Source organism: Macaca nemestrina, chromosome 12 (genome assembly GCF_043159975.1).
Source record: "Macaca nemestrina isolate mMacNem1 chromosome 12, mMacNem.hap1, whole genome shotgun sequence".
In the NCBI taxonomy this organism is placed as follows: domain Eukaryota; kingdom Metazoa; phylum Chordata; class Mammalia; order Primates; family Cercopithecidae; genus Macaca; species Macaca nemestrina.
Window position 1 is genome coordinate 106,676,851 of NC_092136.1, and position 22,778 is coordinate 106,699,628.

Sequence of the window (22,778 nt, forward strand, 5' to 3'; positions counted from 1 at the left end):
AGAGTATTTAACTTTTCAAAATAACTACAAATGAAATAACATTACTATCCCCGTCAGCTTGTATTTACTCCTAGTAATTGAGATTATTTGAATACTTTTCAATGATTCCCAAGTCTGGCTGTATATTAGCATTACTGATTTTCTAAACACAGATTCCTAGGCCCTCCCCGAGACCTACTGAATTCAAATCTCTGAAGGTAAAGACTAGTCTTCTGTATTCCTAAAACTCCCTACGGAATTCTTATGAAGCCAGCCAGATACTTCCAAGCAGATCAGTTAAACCACTGAACTAGGTCACTCGTTTTTTTGTTTTTGTTTTTTGTTTTTTTTTGTTTTGTTTTTTGAGACGGAGTCTCTCTCTGTTGCCCAGGCTGGAGTGCAGTGGCGCGATCTCAGCTCACTGTAACCTCTGCCTCCTGGGTTCATGCCATTCTCCTGCCTTAGCTTCCCGAGTAGCTGGGACTACAGGCGCCCGCCACCACGCCTGGCTAATTTTTTGTATTTTTTAACAGAGACAGGGTTTCACCATGTTAGCCAGGATGGTCTCGATCTCCTCACCTCGTGATCCGCCCGCCTCAGCCTCCCAAAGTGCTGGGATTACAGGCGTGAGCCACCGTGCCCGGCTGGTCATTTCTTAATAAGGATTGAATGGCAATGAAGTGCTTAACTGAAACCAGGATCTGGTTATAACATATTAGAAATAAAGACACAAACTTTACTTCTCTGCATTCCCAAGTCCTTCCAAAGAAACTTATTTCTTTCAATAATGAAACATCTACATTCAATAAACACACATATACATATACACAAACTAAAAATAGTAATCACTTTATAAAACTTTTAGAATATGAGATTAGCTGTGATACTTCCTGTGTTATAAATGTATCAATGACTTTTTTTAATTAAAGAAGGAATAAAGGAAGGAAGAAAACAAAGGATGGAAGAACAGTAATATGTAGGTTTCAATTGTTTGGATCAAGTGTGAGGAAGGAATTTTGCACACTATCTCAATATAGCCTGACAAGATTATGTTAATCTGTACATAATATCAGTGTCTGCTCTTCATTCACCACCACGAGGATCTTGAAATTGAGTCCATAGCTGGGGTCAACTTACCCATTTAACGATACATTTTGTTCAATCACGTGAACACAATTTATGTGTATGTTAAACCAGCTGGTTGTGGTTTAGGAATATTCATATCAAGAGCTGCCCATAAATTGTTTAGAAATATGTTAAATCTTAATCAGTCTTACGCATCATGATTTTTGGGCTAGATCTATTAGGCTATGCTTATAGAAGCCTCTGAAATGACATAATTTTTGTAGTTGAAGGTCTATAATCTAACAGTAGAAACAACTAAGCTACGATATAGGGCTTGGTTCTTGGACTTGAGTTTCTAGATATTGTCGGCTGAAAGGCATCTAGTACTACCCAAAGCCTATTCAGAGTCATTTATAATTAATTTCAAAGGAACATTCAGTGAAGTTGCATGAAGTGCTTGGAGTCAGACTGGGTTTTGAAGAAAGAGCAGAGGGAGAAGCTGCAGACATAATTAATGCCCCGGCACATCCAGTTCATTACTACACTTCAGAAGTACATTGTTACTCAGGCCTGACTGTGTGTGGTCCTTCCTATCTGCCTGAATGAGGCACCAGCAACCCTTTCTGTAGCCATTCTGGGTTCAGAAGTGAAGAGAGAATGCTGTTTGCTGTGGCCAGGCTTGAGGGGTGAGATAGTTTCTAGGGACAGAATGGAGTAAGAAAGGGTCTAGAATGGGCTGAGTCATTCTCAAAATGACAAGACAGAAACCTGTGTGTAAAAGTTTTACTTTTTGCCTTAACCATCCACAACACTTGCCCTCAGAAAGTCTGGAACCCAAGAAGACTTCCACAAATATATTTAATGATGGTCATAATTTTGAGCTCCTACTTGATGCCTTACGACTTTAGATACACACACCGTTTTGTTCAGCAGCAATATGATTCTGTACAAAACACAATGCCTGGTGGGGTTTTCAGAATTCTCCATGGCTTTGCCTTTTGTTATCTATCAATTTAATTTCGCTTTATATTGCTAGAACTCTTTAGAGGCATTTGCAAAGTTAAAAGTCTTGCTCCCTTTGTGAATGAGATTTTGTTTAAGTTGTTATTCTCTTTTGCTTTGCTTTTCCTGGAGAGACATGCACATTCACACTAAACTACTGTGTCCTGACACCATTGTCACTGGACAAGAGGAAGGAGTGCAAGACTGTGAGAAATAACATTTGAAGTGCTGAACCTACGGACCCACCCTCAAATCTCAGGCATCAATGTCTGTCTCAGAGTCCCAGATCAAAGCTCACTTGATTCCACTTAATCAGATATTAAAAGGAAAATCCAAGATTACTTAAAATATAGAGCAAGAGATGAATAAAGGCAGACTGTAGGCAGTTGGGTCCCATGTTACCTGGAAGCTATGTCTTCTTCCCCTTCTCTATATTATACAGACAAGAGATCCAGCTACTATGTTTCTGAGGCATATTATTATTTTTTATTATGGTCAATGATACCTAATTATTAAGGTCCACAAAGAAGGTACAGGGTAGTACATTCTGAGTACATATTGGGGGATTCTGATTTTGTTAGATAACTGATTTATTTGCAAATGATGACATTCTCTCCATCAACATAATCCTGATACCAATGTGATTGATGCTTTGGTGCTAATGGCCAGTTATAAGTTGCCTTCTTCCAAATAGCAGCTTAAAAGAACATTAAAATGCAAGAGCTATAGGTGCCAAATTATATTTTAAAGTATCCCTTGTAGAGTGGGTTAAAACCATTTCCCCAATTTGATATCATTTGGTTTCTAAGGAAATATCACATAAATTTCTTTTATCTGCCATACTAAAATGCATGCTGTTGGTAATAGTTTGTAAGTAAGTGAGAATATAGATAAGTCATATGAAATAACAAATGCCACCACATTGTTACAATCACAGTTCCTAAGAGAAGAGATGTAGATGGCATTGTGTAGGACAAATAAAAATATAATTCTTTCTCCATCTTCTAACTTCTGTGATTGAAGTTTGAATGAACAGACATTTTATATAGTACTTCACAAACATATAGAAACATTGTAACTACAATAATCAACTATAATAGATTAGCAAAATGATAACAGATTGGACCATTATCTCAGACTATAGCTTTGAATATACACTTAGATTATAACGTATGAAAAATGTAGTTGACATCCTGTCGGTGACAGATAAGAAATCTCTGGCACGTTCTTCATCGTGACATTTATGGCAATGTAAATGGATACGTCTTCTCTAAGTAAAATCATATAAACTAATACAGAATTTGTGATTCTTCTGACAAATTGAGATATATAAATACAATACTTCTCTCCAGGCCTATCACTAGTAATGAGGTGGATTTCCAATGATGCTTTTCAAATATGCTTCCCATAGATATTCTTAAGTATGGAGAGAATAAATATGTGTTTGTAGTTGCTTAGACAAATCTTTACAAAAAGTGAGAGAAATAGATTGGATATTCCTGGAAGTCCCTTTCAGCCTTATGGTTACAGAACTTATTGTTCATCACCAACATGTTTATTGATTTAATATACCATAATAAGTTCTAAGTTACTGAAGACATAATAAACGACATCAGTGAGCTTGTTCTCTCCCCATGCTCCAGTGCTACAAGGAGCCCATCAACATTGCTAAGGCATTTTCTAATATAAGCATGAGGATTGAGGGGCTCCCAGCCTGCTCTGCTCATACTGACTGTAAACCTCCTCATTGTCCAGAGACACAGGCCCACAGAAGAGGGGGTCAGGCAAAGGTTTAGAGTTCAAGGTCTACTTCCTGTCTTCTCCACATAAAGAGTGTTGTACTCGTGCCCTTATAAACCCCCAGGGCAAGAAAATAACTCAAATTATAAAAGGGATCATGATTATAACAAATATTTGCATATCTACAAATGCCTTCTAGCCACACAAATAGAAAATTTAAAAACATTAAATAAGCCTCATAGACTAAATTGGAAATTAGTAAATATGTTCTTTAACTGAGTTATGTCATAACCAAACCATAATGCAGCCAAAATCCCTGAACAGAAAAGAATATTGCATTCAGTTAGACATAAGTTATCAATGAGTAGGAAAATGACCTCTCCAAGGTTTCAAGGAAACAAATGTTTCCAGTTTATTAACCTCAATAGAAACTTAGATTTTATATTTGATCCCAAACAGGAAAACTCTGGACACATGATGCTCCTAATTTTAGTGTGAGCCAGTAATATTTTCATGCAGTATTGATTAATGAGAACAGGTCTTCATTTGAGCAGGACATGCGATGGAATCCTATCTGTAACTATAATAATTACTAGTTCTGAAGATTATAGCTACTTCAGTATTCATGAAAGTGATTCACTGAATTTAAAAGCCGTATCAATCAAACTGCAGAACATTTTTTTAAAACCTCAAAGCCATAAAATACAGAGGTTTCCTTGCTTTGTGTTGTACAAGAAGAAACAACATTCTTGGCAAAATGTCCTGACACTTCTTTGTCACTAATGCCAGTATCCAGGAATTTGCTCTCAAGAATAGCATTCGGCTCTTAGGAGGCATCAACTGGGGAAAAGGAAGGGGGTAACTAACATGTCATTTAGTTGAATGCTGTTTATTAGAATATAGTTTAGTGTTGCAAAAGCTACCTATATAAGTGCTAAGTTGAAAAGGGTCCAGTGTAGCAAAGCATCTCATTTTAACTGATATTTGTTAGAAGGTGGCAAAAAGACCTTTCTTCAATCTTGGTTACAGATATATCTGGTATTTGGAAATTCCATTTCCTCTGGATTCCATGCTACATTAATTAAATCTAAGATATATTTACTAAGCAGACATAGAATGCTTTCTTGGTATCTGAAATCCTTGGTTATATGTATTCTCAGTCCAAGCACTGATTTCTCTAAATAAGGGAAACTATGTTAGATTAATAGGTTAGTATTATATAATATACTAACAATACAGAAGCAGATTCTGAAAATGTAATAATGTTGTGTGAAATGTAGTTATCTAGAAGAGATATGTATAAAAATAGGTAATATCCCTAAAATATTTTGCCGAGTTACAATTCTTCCAGTTGGGAAGTTTACCACACTGCCATGATACATGTATGAAATGTCTGTTCAGAAAAAGAAACTTAGAAAATATTCCTCACCCACCAACTCACTAAATGTAGGAATATATAATCAAAACTGGCTCTCAAAAGTGGTACAAATATATAGGGAAAGATACTTGTATGTGTGATAAACAAGAAAACATGGAATCTATTTATTGGTTAGTTCTGAAAGGGGACCCACACTTATAATTAAAATATATGTATATATATATGACCAAAAACACTCATATGAATGGACACATCTTATTTCCCTCATCCTCCGGCTTTGTATTGACAGCGGTCACCTCCACCTTTTAGTAGGATTATTGCCTGACATAATACAGAAATTTTGCTGCTTGTTCTCAACAAAGCAATGAAAGAGACACAATCTCTTTCCACCCCCGCTGTGGTGACCCATGTTCTGGGCTTGTGCTTTTTGGAGGAGTCTTTGTTCTGTAGCAGGTCTCAGAGGCTTGTCTCCCGGAGGAACATGGTGCCGATGTTGTAGGAAACCTTTTTTATTCTCGACGAAGAAAGAGAAGGCTTTGGTGGCTTTGGACCAGTCCTTACCTCCAGGAAATAGCAGATCCCAGGAATTTCCTTTGGAAAGTTGTCTGGAAGCTCTTCACGAGACCGCGGAATGAATGTGAAACTTTCTTCCCGTTTTAATAATCTAAGAAAAAAAATACAGAGCACGTGAATCAAGTAGGCCAGGGAAATGTAAATACGTGGACAGAAATTTTAAAGGCTCAGGAAGCCTGTCTCTGACTGCTCATGGTGACACCTCTATTTCTTTGCATAGATGTGGCCTTCATCAGATTCCAAATGCTAGGAAATGTTATAATCCAGAAAAGATCCCTTCACGTAATTAAAAAAAAAAAAAAAACAAAACTCAAAGCTAAGTGTGGTACTACCTGAAAATATTTGTTCAAGATTGATTTCTTTCTAAACAGCATTCTTTGAAAATATTTGTTCAAATGTTATTGTTTTCCCTAAACAAAGGTCTGAGGAAACTGCATAATACAGGTTTTATTTCAAGCATGCAGGATTCACGTTCTCTGTTTTTAAAACCTGCCCAAATTCTAGTGCACTCCTTTTATGTTTGGTAAACCATGTGCTTTAAATGTGTGTCCTGTATGTAAAAAACATTAATCAAGTATTTAACTTTGTAGAACAACATTTCATGACTCCCAATGTCTTTGATACCTGCTTGCTGATTTCTAGCCAAGCATGCTATCCAAACTCGATACCATTATTGGTTAAACAGCTTGATTCTTCTCTTCCAGTCACATATAAAGACTCTTCTTCAAAACACTAACACTGGAATAAATTTATTCGTTAAACTTGTCCAGTTCCATGTAATGTTCAGTTTCATACTTGTATCTGAAAGTGCGGCCCAACAATTCAATTTAACTCAACAGCTCTTTATAGACTATTTCTTATTGCCCAAGAAAAACCTCCTAGACACTTCTGTGAATATAAGGAGTAGAACACATCTAAAAAGCTCACAGTTTTGTCAACAGATACAGAAACAGAATAAAAGAGTTTTTAAAAACCCTCAACAAATGAACAAAACACAGAGTAATATAAAAGTACAGAACAGAATAGGCTAGATGCCATCAGAAAAGTAGACACGAAAATTGCAGAAGTCTAGAGGAAAAAAGTATTTGCAGTGGGAGGACCATAGAGACTTCATGGACTAGATGTTATTTAAAGGCATGTACAGAATGATGTAACCAAAGGGTTAGAAACAAGAAAAATGTAAAGTTTCTAACCATATGATGACATTCCCCAGTGAGGTCAGAATGAGGGTTAAGACTGGGACAGTAGGTTAGGAAAAAGTTTTAAAGCCCTAAACTAAGAGTTTGGACTTTATTTGGAAAGCACCTTGGATCCAAACCCATTACTTTTTTAAAACTTAAAAACAACCCATCCTCCTAACACAGATTCATGTTAGCAGCAGCTCCAAGTTATGCTGTGTAGGAGACAGGTTGGGGCAAAAGAACCAGTAAGCACAAGCAGAATAAAGGATGTGTGAACATACAAGAACATTGCACAGTCAATTATGAGAATCTCTAAGGAGAAGAAAATATTCCTTCTCGAATGCTATTAATGGATAGGAAATATTACCTAAAACAACAGTTGGTAGTACTAATAAGGTATAATATGAACAGTCTATATTTAATTTGAAAAACCAGAGCTATAGTATTTTGATTGTTAAAGGATATAATGGCAGTTTAAAAAAAACACAAAATGATTATATTCATTTGGTATATAAAAAACGAGGTTCCTTCTAACATTTCAAAATTCTTTCAAAAGTCTTATCCCATTTTATTCACATAATATAGTTGTTTGTAAAAGCTAAAAGTACAAACTATGCATCCAACAAAGGTCTAATATGCAGCATCTATGAGAAACATAAATTTACAAGAAAAAAAAACCCCATTAAAAAGTGAGCAGAGGACATAAACAGGCATTTCTGAAAAGAAGACATACATGAAGCCAACAAGCATATGAAAGAAAGCTCAACATCACTGATCATTAGATAAATGCAAATCAAAATCACAATGAGATACCATTTAACACCAGTTAGAATGGCTATTATTAAAAAGTCAAGGGCCAGGCATGGTGGATCACGCCTGTAATCCCAGTATTTGTGGAGGCTTATGAGGTGGGTGGCTCACGAGGTCAGGAGTTCGAGACCAGCCTGGCCAACATGGTGAAACCCCAGCTCTACTAAAAATACAAATAAGCCAGGCATGTTGGAGTGCCCCTGTAAATCCCAGCTACTTAGGAGGCTGAGACAGGAGAATCACTTGAACTGGGAGGTGGAGCTTGCAGTGAGCCGACATCATGCCACTGCTCTACAGCCTGGGTGACAGAGTGAGACTCAGTCTCAAACAAGCAAACAAACAAAAAATTAAAAAATATAACAGATGCTGGTGAGGTTTTGGAGAAAAAAGGAACATGTATACGCAGTTGGTGGGACTGTAAATTAATTCAACCATTGTGGAAGACAGTGTGGAGATTCCTCAAAGACCTAAAGACAGAAATACCATTTGAGCCAGCAATCCCATTACTGGGAATATACCCAGAGGAATATAAATCATTCCTTTATAAAGACACATGCATGTGTATGTTCATTGCAGCATTATTCACAATAGCAAAGACATGGAATCAACCTAAATGTCCATCACTTGTAGACAGGATAAAGAAAATGTGGTAAATACACACTATGGAATACTATGCAGTCATTAAAAAAGAATGAGATGTCATTTCCAGCAACATGGATGGAGCTGGAGGCCACTATCATTAGCAAACTAATGCAGGAACAGAAAACCAAATACTGTATGTTCTCATTTATAAGTGGGAGCTAAATGATGAGACTACATGGACGTATAGACAAGAACAACACACACTGGGGCCTTTTGGAGGGTGAAGGGTGAAGGATGGGAGGAGGGAGAGATTCAGGAAAATAACTAATGGGTAGTAGTCTTAATACCTGGGTGATAAAATAATCTGTACAACAAACCCCCATACATGCACAGGTACGTAACAAACCTGTACTTGTACCCCTGAACTTAAAAGCTGAAAAATGCTAATCTCCACAAAATTTATAGAGGGTGAAAGTGAGTTCAGGGTAAGTTATACTGATTTGCTCAAGGAAACAACAAGACAGTAGTGACAATGGAACTGGAACCTAGACCTGTAAACACAAGTCAAGTTTAGCCCAACAATAAATAACAAGACTAGGTAAGATAGCTCTCCATCACAAAACAACCAAACTGAGATATCATTAATGACAATAAGAATGGAAGTCAGCAGTAGTGTTTACTTTCTTTTCATTTTCACAAATGTCAATTCTCTTTACTATTGATATATAATCAGTCACTTCAGAAATAAACTGTAAAATGCCCTATACAGTAGTTTAATTTAGCAGTGAATTCCACAACAATTTTGCTAAGCTCAAATAGAAGAGTCATCATTGTGTAATATGTGGGTGTCAATCATTGATGTCAATCAATCAACAAACTTTTTAGTGGTTATGACATTACAAATAGCCCTCTGAATGGAGGCGAGTAAGTGGGGATTCGCAGAATAAGTTAATATAACTAAAATGACAAGAAATACTCATTGAAACAAATTAGCAATAAAATGATACAACATCTGATACAATCTAAAGGAAGAAATTTTACAGGAGAAAGGGAGAGGTGATAACTATGGACTTAAGTACAAAAGTTAAGAACCACATATAGCCATAGTTCAGTCTTTCCACAAAGTTTCCTTGAAGCCCATAATCAACAGTTAGGACTCCAAATAAGCTACATTCCCTTCTCCCTATCTTTTAAGTCCTCAAATGTATCTTTTACAGTTTGTTTGTCTCACTAAGATCTTTGTTTTGCTATAATTGAGATTTTCAACCCCAAACAAAAATGGGGTTATGTCCATGAAAGTACTTGTAAATGACTGAAAGAAGATGGTACCAGCTGCTTCAGATGTCAGAACTTTTAAATAATTCACTGCACGTTGGCTGGGAGGAAACTTTTCACAATGAATTGATCTCTTGACATTTTAAATAGATCTCATATACTTTGCTAGAGATTACAGAGACAACAGCTTTTATGAAATTGTATTTTCTTTTCCCAGTGAACATTTTGGTATCCATAAACTAAATACAGTTTTAAATTTCAATAATAAAAATGAGAACACATAAGGATAAATTGACTCAAGGTCCTATGATATCCAGTATTTATTACAGCAGACTTTGTAGATAAGAACATTGAAGTGCAATGTTCAGTTGAATTCCAATAGGACAATCTTTATGACTTGCTGGGGGGTTTGTGGAGGAGGTCAGGGGAATCATTTCACACAGCGTGCCTGGTGATGATATGAGTCACGGTGCTGAGTGAGCAATCAAATGTATACAAAGATTAGGAATTAGTTAGAACCTGATCATCCCAAAGCCTCGGATCCCCTCTGAAATGCTTTATTAAGTCCAAGTCCCGGGTTATCCCTAAAGCTCTACCTAACAATCCATTTCTTTGGCACCTCAGGGCTGATATGGAAGCTTAGATTCTATATAAATCTAAATTAATCCCCAGCTGTAATCCCCAGCAGGTTGTTATACACTCTGGGAGTTTTGGCAACATGTTTAATAAGCATTTGGAAATCACACAAATCCTAGTTTACCTGCCTGTCCTAGTTTACCCTTTCTCTGCTCAACAGTTTTTTCTATAAATTGTTTTTCAAAATAAAAATTCACTGCTGCTTTGCATCAATGGATGGCTCCCAAGCATGTGCAGGAAACTTGATTCCATGGCGGTCCATGGAGCTTCTCCATCACAGCTGCAGAAACGAAGCTGGTCTCTGACTCTCTCACCTCTTGTTTGCATGCTCATTTCCCCCAGTTTTCACCATGCTCTGTGCTCTGTCCTACATCCTACCTTGGGAAAGGGTCTGACACTTATTCATACTGAAGTACAAATGATCTAAATCTAGTTCAAATTTTAACACAAGACTCAGAATTCTTAAAAAGGGTCTGTGAATTCAGCAGTCAACTGGTCAACAGGTAATCATTAAGTGCCTTCTGTGAGCTAGTCCTGAACCAGTACTTTCTTACCTCTCATCATAATATGTATGGGACAGGAGAAGACTGAGAGGGAAACGAGAGAATTTTGAGTTTTGCTGAAAATGTCTTTGCATAAAGTGATTATTTTTATTTGCTAGGTTGCCCCATGGAGAACCCCATGGACAGAATAAACCTTGCTGAAATGAATAGATCCAGTTCCAGTCTTTAATAGTGGCAGACTAGTGTATATATAGCTCTCTGACACCTGCACATTTGAAATAATTGTGAGAAATTGGAAAATCTTTTGTTTGTTTCAACAGTTGGAAAGATCTGTGTAACGTGCAGAGCTATAAGAGCGATATTCTCAGAATGCAGTCTACCAGAGGGTAACCACAAACTTGTCTACTCACTATCCAGCTACTGCTCACCAAGGGATACTTGAAGGGCAAAGGAAGGGGCAGTAGAATCTGATGCATCTTGTAGAGGGGTAGAAAAGATACGATGACAGTGACCTTTTAAAGACTTTAGATGTCGGAAATATCTTTAGTTCATTCTTCTCTCAACTTGATTGGTTTAATTAGGCATTAAATTCTTGTTTAGAATTCATTTACTCCTCAGTATTTGGCTGTTAAAAAGTAAGATGTCATTCTGTTTTTTAAACTTCTGCATGTTAATTTTCTTCTAGTCTTTCTTATTGTCATCGTCGTCATCGTCATCATCATCATCATCATCTTTCTATCTCTGGTATTGTGAAAATTAATAATATGACTAAGTGCATCTTTTTTATTTGGCACAATGACAATTAGTGAGTCCTTTTGAAGCTTTTGATGAAGCAAACTATGTCTTTCAGTTCTAGGAATTTTTAAAAAGTTATTTAATAATTTCGTATGCCTTGTTTTATATGTTTTCTTTTTATGCATTTTGGCTTAGTCAGACATTGGACCTGGTAAATTAATCCTCTAATTTGTTTTCCTTTTTCTCAAATTATTCCCTCATTTTAAAACATTCTGTTTTCTGGAAGATTGCATCCAACATTATTTTCCAACACGTAAATAATTTTAAAATTTCAGATATATCATTTTAATTTCCACTCTTGTGGTATGATTTTATTTTTTCTTGTGTTCTTAGTATTTTAAATTTATGAGAATATTCATCTTTTTATAGTTTTCTTTAATTCTCTATATTGTCTCTTTTTCCTCTAGATATTCATTGACTAGATTTTGTTGCTTGCTTTTTTGTTTTGGTCTCTTTTTTTAATGTCAAGGCATTCAACAAATTACTAATGTCTGTAAATATCTTTCTATTTAAGTGTAAGTCATTACGACATGGTTAGAAGGTTTGTGTGTAGCAAAATATTGTTGAATTGTAGGTTTCCCCTGGCCATTTCATTAGGGTTCCCAAATATCGATATATTTACTGTTTTTCCTTTGGTCCAGTTTGTCCAAGTAACAATATTCCGGTCATTCCTATGGTATTACACCTGGCTTTTAGCATTCTGGAAGTTGAATTTAGGAAATAACCTGGGAATCTCACTGTTATGAATGTAGACTTTTATTTAAACCTCCCATATTTACCTTCCTGAATTTAGAATTCCTCTGGTTCAGTGTCTCAGGAGAATAAACCTCTTATATTCTTCTAGAGTTAGCTGTGCCCCAAAATTTGTCCTCCCTTTATTTATTGGTAATAAAGTTCTACAAAAGTACATGACTACCTAGCTTGAAACTACATTTCCCAATTTCCCTAGCTACTACGGTTCTGAGTAATTATTAGTTTCCTAAAATAATATTGACCTGACAAAGTTTTGAATGGCAGAAGTGAAGTAGATCCCATTTCTCTTGGCAACTGACCATTAACAGTGACTACTGATGTTGGAGTTTTGCAGAAGCAGGCTCCAGTTTCTAGCTTCCTAAGTGTCAAGAAAATGCTCCAGTACTGGTGACATGTTAGTCTAACATCTAACTTCATGATCATAGAAATGCATATTTAGGCACCCATTTTTTAGTTTCCTGATGTACAGAGGCTAGTATGGCTGTGGCCATGGCTCCTGACCTAAACTATTCCAGTTCCCATGGTGAGCAAAGGGGTAGGAGCTTGTGTACTTGGCCAGTTCTATATTTTACGGGTATCATTTCAAGATATCCAGCTTAGAACCTGATTTTTATCTCTTCTCATGATTCTGTAAGCACATTATTCTCTGTATATCTTCCTACTTAAAATACCCTAGAGTGTTTTCTACCCTTGTACTTTTTCTGGAGTCTATTTTGGTCATATTTTGGATCTTTTAGACTATCCTTCTAATTAGGTTCTGTGTGTGTGTGTGCATATGCATGTGTGGATGTAAACAGGCTGATATTTAGATTCAGAGTGAATATACTTGCTTCTTAACCACTCCTTCTGTAGGAGCTGAGACTTCAGCTTTCTTTTAGACATTAAGCCAAATATCACTCAGGCATACGCTTTCCACCTTCCTCTTCCATTTCCAAATCCTCTTCCAGTCTTTGTGTGTTTGTATGTGTATATGTCATTTTGTTCCAATATAATGGAAGAGAGGAAGGTGGAAAGTGTATACCTGAGTGATATCTGGAAGTCATTTTGTTGTTGTTTCAAAAAAGATTAATGATTAACTTCAGAAAAGGATAATGATAAACTCAGGGGCTCGATTTGCTTAATTAGAAATTCTCTTGTTACAAATTATTCACCTGAATATCTTTTTTTGCTAAGGAATGCATTCGGATTTTTTTGGGTGTAGGAGAAGGATGACAGTTCTGAAAATGAAAATAAAAAACATCGAGACACATTATGTTTTCCTAAGCGTTGTAAAGTTCCTGCATTTTTCCTATTTATCTTCTTCTTTCTACTTGAATGGAAGAAAAGAAGGAACTCTGTCCTGTATGTCTGCTTTGTGCTTCCCTGCTCCAAGATCTGATGCAGTCTGAAGATAGGTCCAATGAAACTAGTTATTGAGTCAGCTAGACAGCCTGAAATCCCTTGAAATGCAATGATTCATTCTCTGGAAATACACCTTTCCAAATAAGGAAAGTAAGAATCTAGCTCACGATGAAATAAAACAGAAAAAGGATCTCACCAAATGTTTATGCATTTTAAGGTTGCAAACATTTTTACTTGCAGATGTTGAAGTAATTTTATAATTTGAGGCAATCTGTGGGATCTAAAATTCAGGCTAATAAGTTCTCCAAAAGGGATAGTCTTCCTGTATGTCCCCTGGAAATGATGAGGCAGAGAGTCTCAGAGGCACTTCAGTGACACCCCTGCACATTTTGTCTGCAATCCACTCTGGAGTAAGTACTGATGGCAAAGTGTGCTTAACTATAGGTTTCACACTCTGCATATCTGGTACCTGCTAGAGAGTGTACATCTTCTGGGATGTTCCTATTTGAGTGGCCAAACTAATGCCCTTTACATTCTTAAATTTTAGGATGCTAAAGATCATTCTACCACTGACTTCTTTGGACCCTGTCAGTTTTGACCTTTAACAGCCTAAAAACTCCATTTCTAGTAAATGTCAAGGAATTTAAAATTTAAAACATTCACGCAAAAGTTTAATATGTCTATAGACAGAACTTGAAAAAGAGATGATAAGTGAGAGGTTAGAAAAGATAACTGGAACCAGTTCTTGTAAGTTAAATAATCTCCTCACATTTTTTCACTTCTCTGACCAAAAGTCTTTCTTAAAAACGAGTTCATCATTGTGCTGGTCTCTCTGTATAAAAGATAAAGAAGTGGAAAGAAGAAAATACGCACAATTATTTTAAAAAGTGAATATTAGTTGATTTCATTACTTCAAAATTAGTACCAAATTAGATTCCTAGACTTAAGTATTCTACGTTCTCTATTTTCTGTATTAGTCAACGAATCAGAAATAGAGTTAGCCTAAATGTACTCTAAGGAGATCATGCAGAATTGTAATAACCTCAGCCCCCAAGAAGGCAAATCAACCTAGGAAAATATTTGGAGGCAAAAAAAAGGTCATACTTTTTTCCTTTAAGAGTTCAGCCGACTTCTTATATGAACAATGTTTTACAGAAAATATTCCTCCACTAAAATTATGCTTCTCAGAAATACTCATTTTTGTAGAGAGAAATGATGAGAGAGAAGAGGTATAGGTAGGCTCAGTAAATCTGATCTCTTATGTTTTAGAGCTTTTCCTTCCCCCATACAGGTTAGACAGAGACAAATTAGTTGATGGCATTAGTTAAGTCACTTAAATTCTCTGGTTTCTTAATTTCCTTGTGGAAAAAGAAAGATTTTACTCTAATTTATTTCAAAGATTAGTTACAGCTCTAACATTTAGTGAAGCTTGAGAATTTATATAGTATTCAGTTTATAGAGGATCATACAAAGCAGCATGATCAAACATGTTAGAGTTGCAAATCTGAAAAATTTTCAAGTAAGATCTCCAGAGGAAACGTTGTTGTGTTGGCCAATATCACAAAAACTGATTAGAAAGCAATTTTGATTTAGTAATAGGTGACTAATGCATGAGAATCTTTGCACTTTAATAAGAGCCACAGAAAGGATTCTTAACATAGTATTTAGAGCAATCAGATTTTTCCTGATGCACAGTGTTACACACAAAACAACAGTGGGAAGAACTGACTGCTAAAAAATAAGGCCCAATTAAGACTGGTTTCAATTCTCGAGTTTAAAAATGAATACTCCAAACATACTGTATTTTAATAAATATTAAAATGTATTTAAGTAATACAATTCATGATCAGTTTTTTAGAAAGTAGATTGCCTTGTTTTGAGGGGATTTGAAACAGACATGTCTATTTCCTTAATATAACATAGTACCATATACAAACGAACAATATAAAATTTTGCCATTTCCTTCAAAGAACAATGTACACACAATTGGAAAAAAGGAGAAATTTAAAACGATATAGAGGCTTGATTACATGCTAAACCTAAAAGTAAGAACTTTAAAGTTAAAAATATATTCATAAGGCATTAATTCTGAAAGTGAATAAATATGGCCTTCCAATTTCAAGGCACAGTATTAACCATACAATATATAGAATGGCTATGTGTTTTTACCCAGTCAGCCCCGTCAATTATTTCTTTAAAGTTTTTTCATGTCTTCTATACCTCTAGTCCCATGATGGCCTTAGTTCATGACTGTACCTTTGGCCTGGAACAATGCTGTTACCTCTTATCTTATGGTCATTTCACCTCTAGGTATTCCCTACTTCACTCCCTGTGGAAGCTCTTCTTTGATCATGTTGTTTCCAGGCTCAAAAACATTCAGTGGGTCTCTAATAGTATATAAGATCCTCTGTTATGTAAGTTGAAAAATGAATTCTCAGCTTTCAGCTTTCACTGAATGTTAGATCTTTTTTTTTATTTTTTATTTTTTATTTTTATTTTTTAGAGACAGGGTTTCACTCTTGTTGAAGCTGGAGTGTGGTGGTGTGATCACGGCTCATAGCAGCCTCCATCTCCTAGGCTTACATGATCCCCCTGCCTCAGCATCTTGAGCAACTGGGACTTTAGGCACATGCATCATATCTGGGTAATTTTTTTTTTTTTTTTTAATTTTAGTAGAGACAAGGTCTCACTGTGTTGCCCAGACTGGTCTCAAACTCCTGAACTCAAGTGATCCTCTCCCGTTGGCCTCCCAAAATGCTAGGATTGCAGGCATGAGCCACTGTGCCTGGTCTGGATGTCAGAACTATAATAATTTTTTAAATAAGCATTTTTTGGAATAATGTTAGATTTATAGAAGAATTGCAAAGATACATAGTATAGTTCTGCAAGAAGTGAGTTCTCTCATAGTCTTTACTCAATGTCATCTAATGTTAACATTCCACTTAACCTGGGTACATCTGTCAAAACTAAGAAATTAACAATGGTATATAACTATTAAGTAAATTGTGGACTTTATTCAGATTTCACTGATTTCCTATTAATGCTACTTTTTCTGTTCCAGGATTTAGTATAAAATATTTTTAGAATTATCTAGACCTAACCGAGTTTATAATTTATAAGTAAATGAAAGATGAGATCATTTATGTGGCTTATCCAGGGTCATAAACTAATTAGTGGCAGAACAGGAATATGAAATTCACATTCTTTTATTTGGTCATTTATTTAATCTGTCAGTAGTGGTTCTTAATATTTTCTGAATCATGGTCCACTTTGAAATCTGATGAGAATATTTAAAAAAAAACTCTCTCCAGAAACAAGCACATGTGAGTATGCGTAGAAAATGCTGCATAAATACAATAATCATAAGGCTTAAATGTAACAGCAAAAGCCCCCAAAACCTCAACAGTAGTACTTTTAACTATGTTCCACCTTGGATTTTAAGTCAGATATTACTTGAATTGTTTCCACCGCCAAACATGTTTAACACTTACTTTTCTAAAGAACTTGGCCTTTTTAGCTAAACTGTGGATATCTAAAAGAAACTTCAGAAAGGATTATTAAACCTGTGTTAATTACAAAATAAATATTGACCTCCAGGCCACTAGACATGGTGCCATTTTTAATGGAGAAAGGGAAAGGAGAATGTAAGGAGTGACTTTTTCTTTTGCTTTAAATCATGCTTAATTATCTTAGTAATTAATTTTCACTTTATAGTATTTTAGATAATGCGTAAAATTTACTTAAACTTGGCATTATTTGTAAATGTTATTTATGACCAATGAAACAGTATTTATACTTCAAGGAAATTCTTTTTGTGTGTGAAATTAACAGATGTCTCCCATATAAATAGGAATTATCAATATGAATACCAGATTAATGCCTTTAAATTCTGAATCCTAGAACTAGGTAATTAACTTTTTAGCACTGCCATCATGAGAAGAGAGAACCACCAAGCTTTCCCTTCATACTAGTTAGGAATGGGACCTAAAGAAAAACAGCAAAACTTTACTTCTAGATTTAATTTTATGCCTAATCATACAAGCCAAACCTATGCCAAATAATAAACTAAATCATAAAGAAAAATATGTCTAACTTGCCAGGCTACAGGAAAACTACTAGATAAGAATTTCTTGAAGTTTCTTTGGATCTTTCCCCACATTAAGCATCCATAGGAAGAAGAGTAAATATTTATAACACAGAATGTCACCCTTGTATAATAATTACATTGACAAAGGAACAGAAGCAGAGTTTCTAGCTAGTGTTTTTGACTAGTATTACCGATTATTAAACTATATCCAAGGTACAGTTTGATGAAATAAAACTATAACCAAGAAATGTCATCATTCTTCAATTATTCCATTCATCTTTCTCTGAATTTACCAGAAAGACGCATTCCTCCAAATTGTTTATAAAGTAAATTCCTAAAAGCAAGCCTATATTCCCAGTAAATTATCATATGCATTCGATAAATGCTTACACAAAATGTTTTTTAGCCTCACAGAGGCAACAGACAATGTTCTTTGTCACTTGGAAGTTTCCACTTGCCACAAGTTTGTCCCATCTACTCATGTTCATTTCAGATCTAGAGATACTGATACAGTTAGAAATACAGACACTCCAAATAACCATTTTAGAAGGAATATCCTTCCTTTTTATTATCCTGAGTATAAAAACTCCAGAATAGCAAAAGTTCAACCTGAGGGCATTATATCTACAAAGAGAAAATGAATCTCCCTTGCTCTAATTCCACTTTGCTCCCCACTGCACTCTTCACCATTTTCTTGCAGAAGAAATCCTCTCATTGAGGCCAGTAATATTCAGAAATTAATGGGTTTTTTAAAAAAATAAAATTTGTGCTCATAAAAATAGAGAGTGGAATTGTAGGTATTAAAGGCTAGGGAAGGGTAAGAGGAGAGGAGACGATGTAGAGAGGTTAACAGATACAAAATTTCAGCTAGATAGGAGGAATAATTTCTGGTGTTCTGCAGAACTTGGGGGGAATAGGGTTAATGATAATTCATTGTGTACTTTCAGAGAGCTAGAAGAGCAGAGTTTGAATGTTCCTCACACAAAGAAATGATACATGTTTGAGGTGATAGATATGCTAAGTATCCTGACTTGATCATTATGCATTGTAAACACTTATCAAAATGTTACTCTGTATCCTATAAACATGTATTATAATGTGTCAACTAAAATTTTAAAAAAGTAATTATTGTTTTTTTTACATGTTATTTCAAGTAGTTATCAACCCAGTGGGACAGCTTGGTCACGGATAAGATCTCAGGCTTTGGAGTAGGGCACCTATGGGTTTGAATTATGACTCCCGCACTTATTTAGCTCAATGTTCTTAGTGACTTACTTAACCTAAGTTTCAGATTTTCCCGTCTGAAAAACAAAGATAATCACAATTCAGAACTCACACTCTTGCTGTAATGATTAAATGATAATATAAATAAATTATAAGTAATCCAATAAATGTTTGCTGTGACTATAATGAAATGGTGGAGCTAAAAGATGCATGAGAGCTCATCTAGGTCATCAAATAGCTTAACCAATAGTAGATGCAGTTCTCTTAATTCCTAGGGTAGGAATTATGCACTATATTAAACTCTTACACAAAAATGTGGTCTGTGCAATTTTAAACTTGGTGCTAGAGGTCTAAAGATAAATATAAGTTCTTGAGTTTTGTAAGAGATGATATGTGGGTATCTATGTCTGAGGGCAGGTTATGCAGTGAGAGGACTGTAGTCATCTTTATAAAAATTACTTATGTCTCAGGATAGCTTCTTAGTCTTCTCAAGCCAAGGGCTCTACTGCTTCTTAAATATAGAAATATAATTCAGTCCTGTACTAGATTCCTGTCTTCAGGAATCTATATCTGAAGTCCCAGTAAAAATCCTTTACAAGCCAGAGGTCTCATTTGTGAAAGTTCTTTTTCCTCCCCAGATTTTGCTTACATAATTTATACGTCGTTGTTGTTTTTTTAAAGTCCTCAAAGAGAGGTATGTAGAAGTAAGATTGGGGCTATATTTCCAGGCAGGTTTTAGCATTTCAATTTTCCCTTGTTGTAGGAAGAATAACCCCCACCTCCCAAGATGTCCATATCCCAATCCCTGAAAAATGTGAATATGTTAGGTCTCATAGTGTGATGGTTAATATTGAGTGTCAACTTGATTGAACTGAAGGATGCAAAGTGTTGTTCTTGGATGTGTCTGTGAGAGTGTTGCCAAAGGAGATTAACATTTGAGTCAGTGGACTGGGAAAGGCAGACCCACCCTCAAGCTGGGTGGACACAATCTAGTCTATTCCAGCACAGCCAGAATAAAAACAGGCAGAAGAACATGGAGAGATTAGACTAGTTTAGTCTTCTGGCCTACATCTTTCTCTCATGCTAGATGCTTCCTGTCCTTGAACATTGGACTCCATGTTCTTTGGCTTTGGGACTCAGACTGTCTCCTTGCTGTTCAGCTTACAGACGCCCTATTGTGGGACTTCACCTTGTGATCCTGTGAGTCAATACTTCTTAATAAACTCCCCTTTATACATACATCTATCCTATTAGTTCTGTCCCTCTAGAGAACCCTGACTGATACACATGGCAATGATGAATTAAGGGCGCAGATGGAATTAAGATTGCTAATCAGATGACATTAAAATAGAGAAATTATCATGGATTATCCAGTGGGTCTGACATCATCACAAGAGTCCTTAAAAGTAGAAGAGGGAGGAAGAGTCAGGAAAAGATAGGTGATGATGGAAGCAGAATTAGAAAGATGAACTATTACTGGCTGTGATAATGGAAGAAGGAGGTTCTGAACAGAGGAATGAGAGTGGCCTCAAAGCTGGAAAACGCAAGAAAGCATGTTATCGCCTAGAACTTTCAGCAAAGAATGAAGGTCTCATGACGCCCACACTGATTTTAGCTAAGTGAGAACTATAAAATAATGTTTGTGTTGTTGAAGCCAACAGTAAGTAATTTAGTAAGCAATCACATATATATGATTACTTACTAATTAATTACATACTATACGATTACATACTTACATATATATGATTACTAATGATTACTTAGTAATCATATATATACATAGATATACATATATGATTCCCACATTTAAGCAAAGGTACATAATTCAGTTAATCATGTGATTATGTTACATGCACTGTTTAAAAATATGCACTATTTAAAGTGCATATATTAATAGTGCATATATTATATGCACTATTTAAAATCCATATCCCATAAAAAATCATTGGGATGATGGGAACAAAAATGTGTGTAAACATATCTATTGAAGAAAAATGAAAATGTCTAATTTGGAAAACTTAAAACTCAATAAAAATTTCTTTTTTGTAATGTCAGGTAAATAATGTTCATAGGAACAAACTTTGTGATAATTAAAAAATAGAAAATATACCTAAGTGTTCATCAACAGCGGAATATATGTATGAAATATTAAAATATGGTGGAGTCATACCATGTATGACTGGAATGTCATACAGCAATTAAAATGATGAGCTTGAGCTGTCTGTGATTTAGACAGTCATCAGTAAGGGACTTTTGTTAATAAAAACACATAGGAATAAACTGATTACGATCTCAGCTCCTAGTTACAGCTCAAAATGCACCTTTGACCAAATTATCAAACCCATTCTTTCTTTGGAATTTCCAAAGGAAGATGTTCCAACATGGATAGATCTTAAAAGTAAGTATTAAATTGTGTTTAAAAGAAACCAAAGTTAGTGAAAGAGTCATACAGTAAAATACCATTTATGAAAATTAAAACGTGTAAAATAAAATTATATTGTTCATGGATACATATGTAGAAAGTTAATATATAAAACATGGGACTGGGGCAGGGCACAGTGGCTCAGGCCTGTAATCCCAGCACTTAGGGAGGCCAAGGCAGGCGGATCATGAGGTCAGGAGATGGAGACCAACCTGGCTGAAAAGAAGAAACCCCATCTCTACTAAAAATACAAAAAATTAGCCAGGCGTGGTGGCACGTGCCTGTAGTCCTAGCTACTCGGGAGGTTAAGGCAGGAGGATCGCTTGAACCCGGGGGGTGGGGGTCGCAGTAAGCGGAGATTGTGCCACTGCACTCCATCCTGGGAGACAGTGCGAGACTCGTCTCAAAAAAAAAAAAAAAAAAAGAAAAAACAAAACAAAACATGGGACTTTGAAACACACTAAACTCATTAGGCTGTCACAATGAAAGATTCAGAAAATTTCAAAGAAAATGTTTTGTTCATTTTTATTAAAAAATATCTGAACAAAATATAAAGTGTTTAACTGTGGTGGGATCATGGATATTATATTCTCTTTTCAGTACTCCACAATAGTTATAAAAATATTTTTAAAATTATTTGAATATTTCAGACAAAATGCATTTGGAATGAATCATTCAAAAAATGATTTCAATTTATCATAATATCAAAACAGTCCACTTCCAAAGTTTATAATCATATAGTTTTACTAAAAATAAACAGGATAAAAACCTCTCTGAAGATTTCAAGAGAAACAGGTAATGTTGGACATTCTACAGAACGTAATTCAGGGATAAAATAGAAGATTTCAAACTCTCATGAGCTTAATACTGGGTTTTACTTCATAAATTATATTTATTCTAAGAATCTACCCACCTGTCAGCTCAATGTGTCTGTCTATGGCTCTGTTTGATTTTAGAGAGCCTGGGGGTGAAGGTGCAGAACAATAACACAACAGTAAGCTTCAGTGTATGCAGTAGTTGAAATGATTTCATGCCTCAGACCTTGTTAATCACTAAGGATCATCATGAACTGTGAAAAAGACTACAAAAACTCTGAGTCACCACCAAAATGCACAGACATGTGTGTGGCTGGCAGAGGTTTTTTTATCCATCACTATGTAAACAAGGCCAGCTACTGTTAATGATGTCTACGCTCAGGACATGAACTCCTCACACAGGTTGGGCCTATTCTTTTACACATCTTTTTTTTTTTTTTAAGTGAAGCTGTCACAGAAGACATAAATCTACACTAAGTTACACAAACATGGAAAATAAGTGTCAGTACCATGATGGGAATAAATGGAACCACGTAACAGGATATGAGTGAGGTAGCTGATCTTCAGTCGCTTTTTTTCATCGTATAGAGCAGAAAGTATCAGACTCACTGATCTCT

General features: G+C 35.5%; 1 protein-coding gene across 2 annotated transcripts in view; it reads right to left on the reverse strand.

Annotated features, from left to right (window-relative positions):
- Positions 1 to 5,182: 5,182 nt before the first annotated feature.
- LOC105493756 (guanylate cyclase 1 soluble subunit alpha 2) overlaps positions 5,183 to 22,778 on the reverse strand; it is a 347,998-nt gene continuing 330,402 nt past the window's right edge. For both annotated transcript variants that reach the window (XM_024796548.2, XM_071075528.1), the window contains exon 8: positions 5,183 to 5,828. In XM_024796548.2, coding sequence (XP_024652316.2) covers positions 5,621 to 5,828 — 208 coding nt within the window. In that variant the 3' untranslated portion in view covers positions 5,183 to 5,620. The remainder of the gene's footprint in view (positions 5,829 to 22,778) is intronic.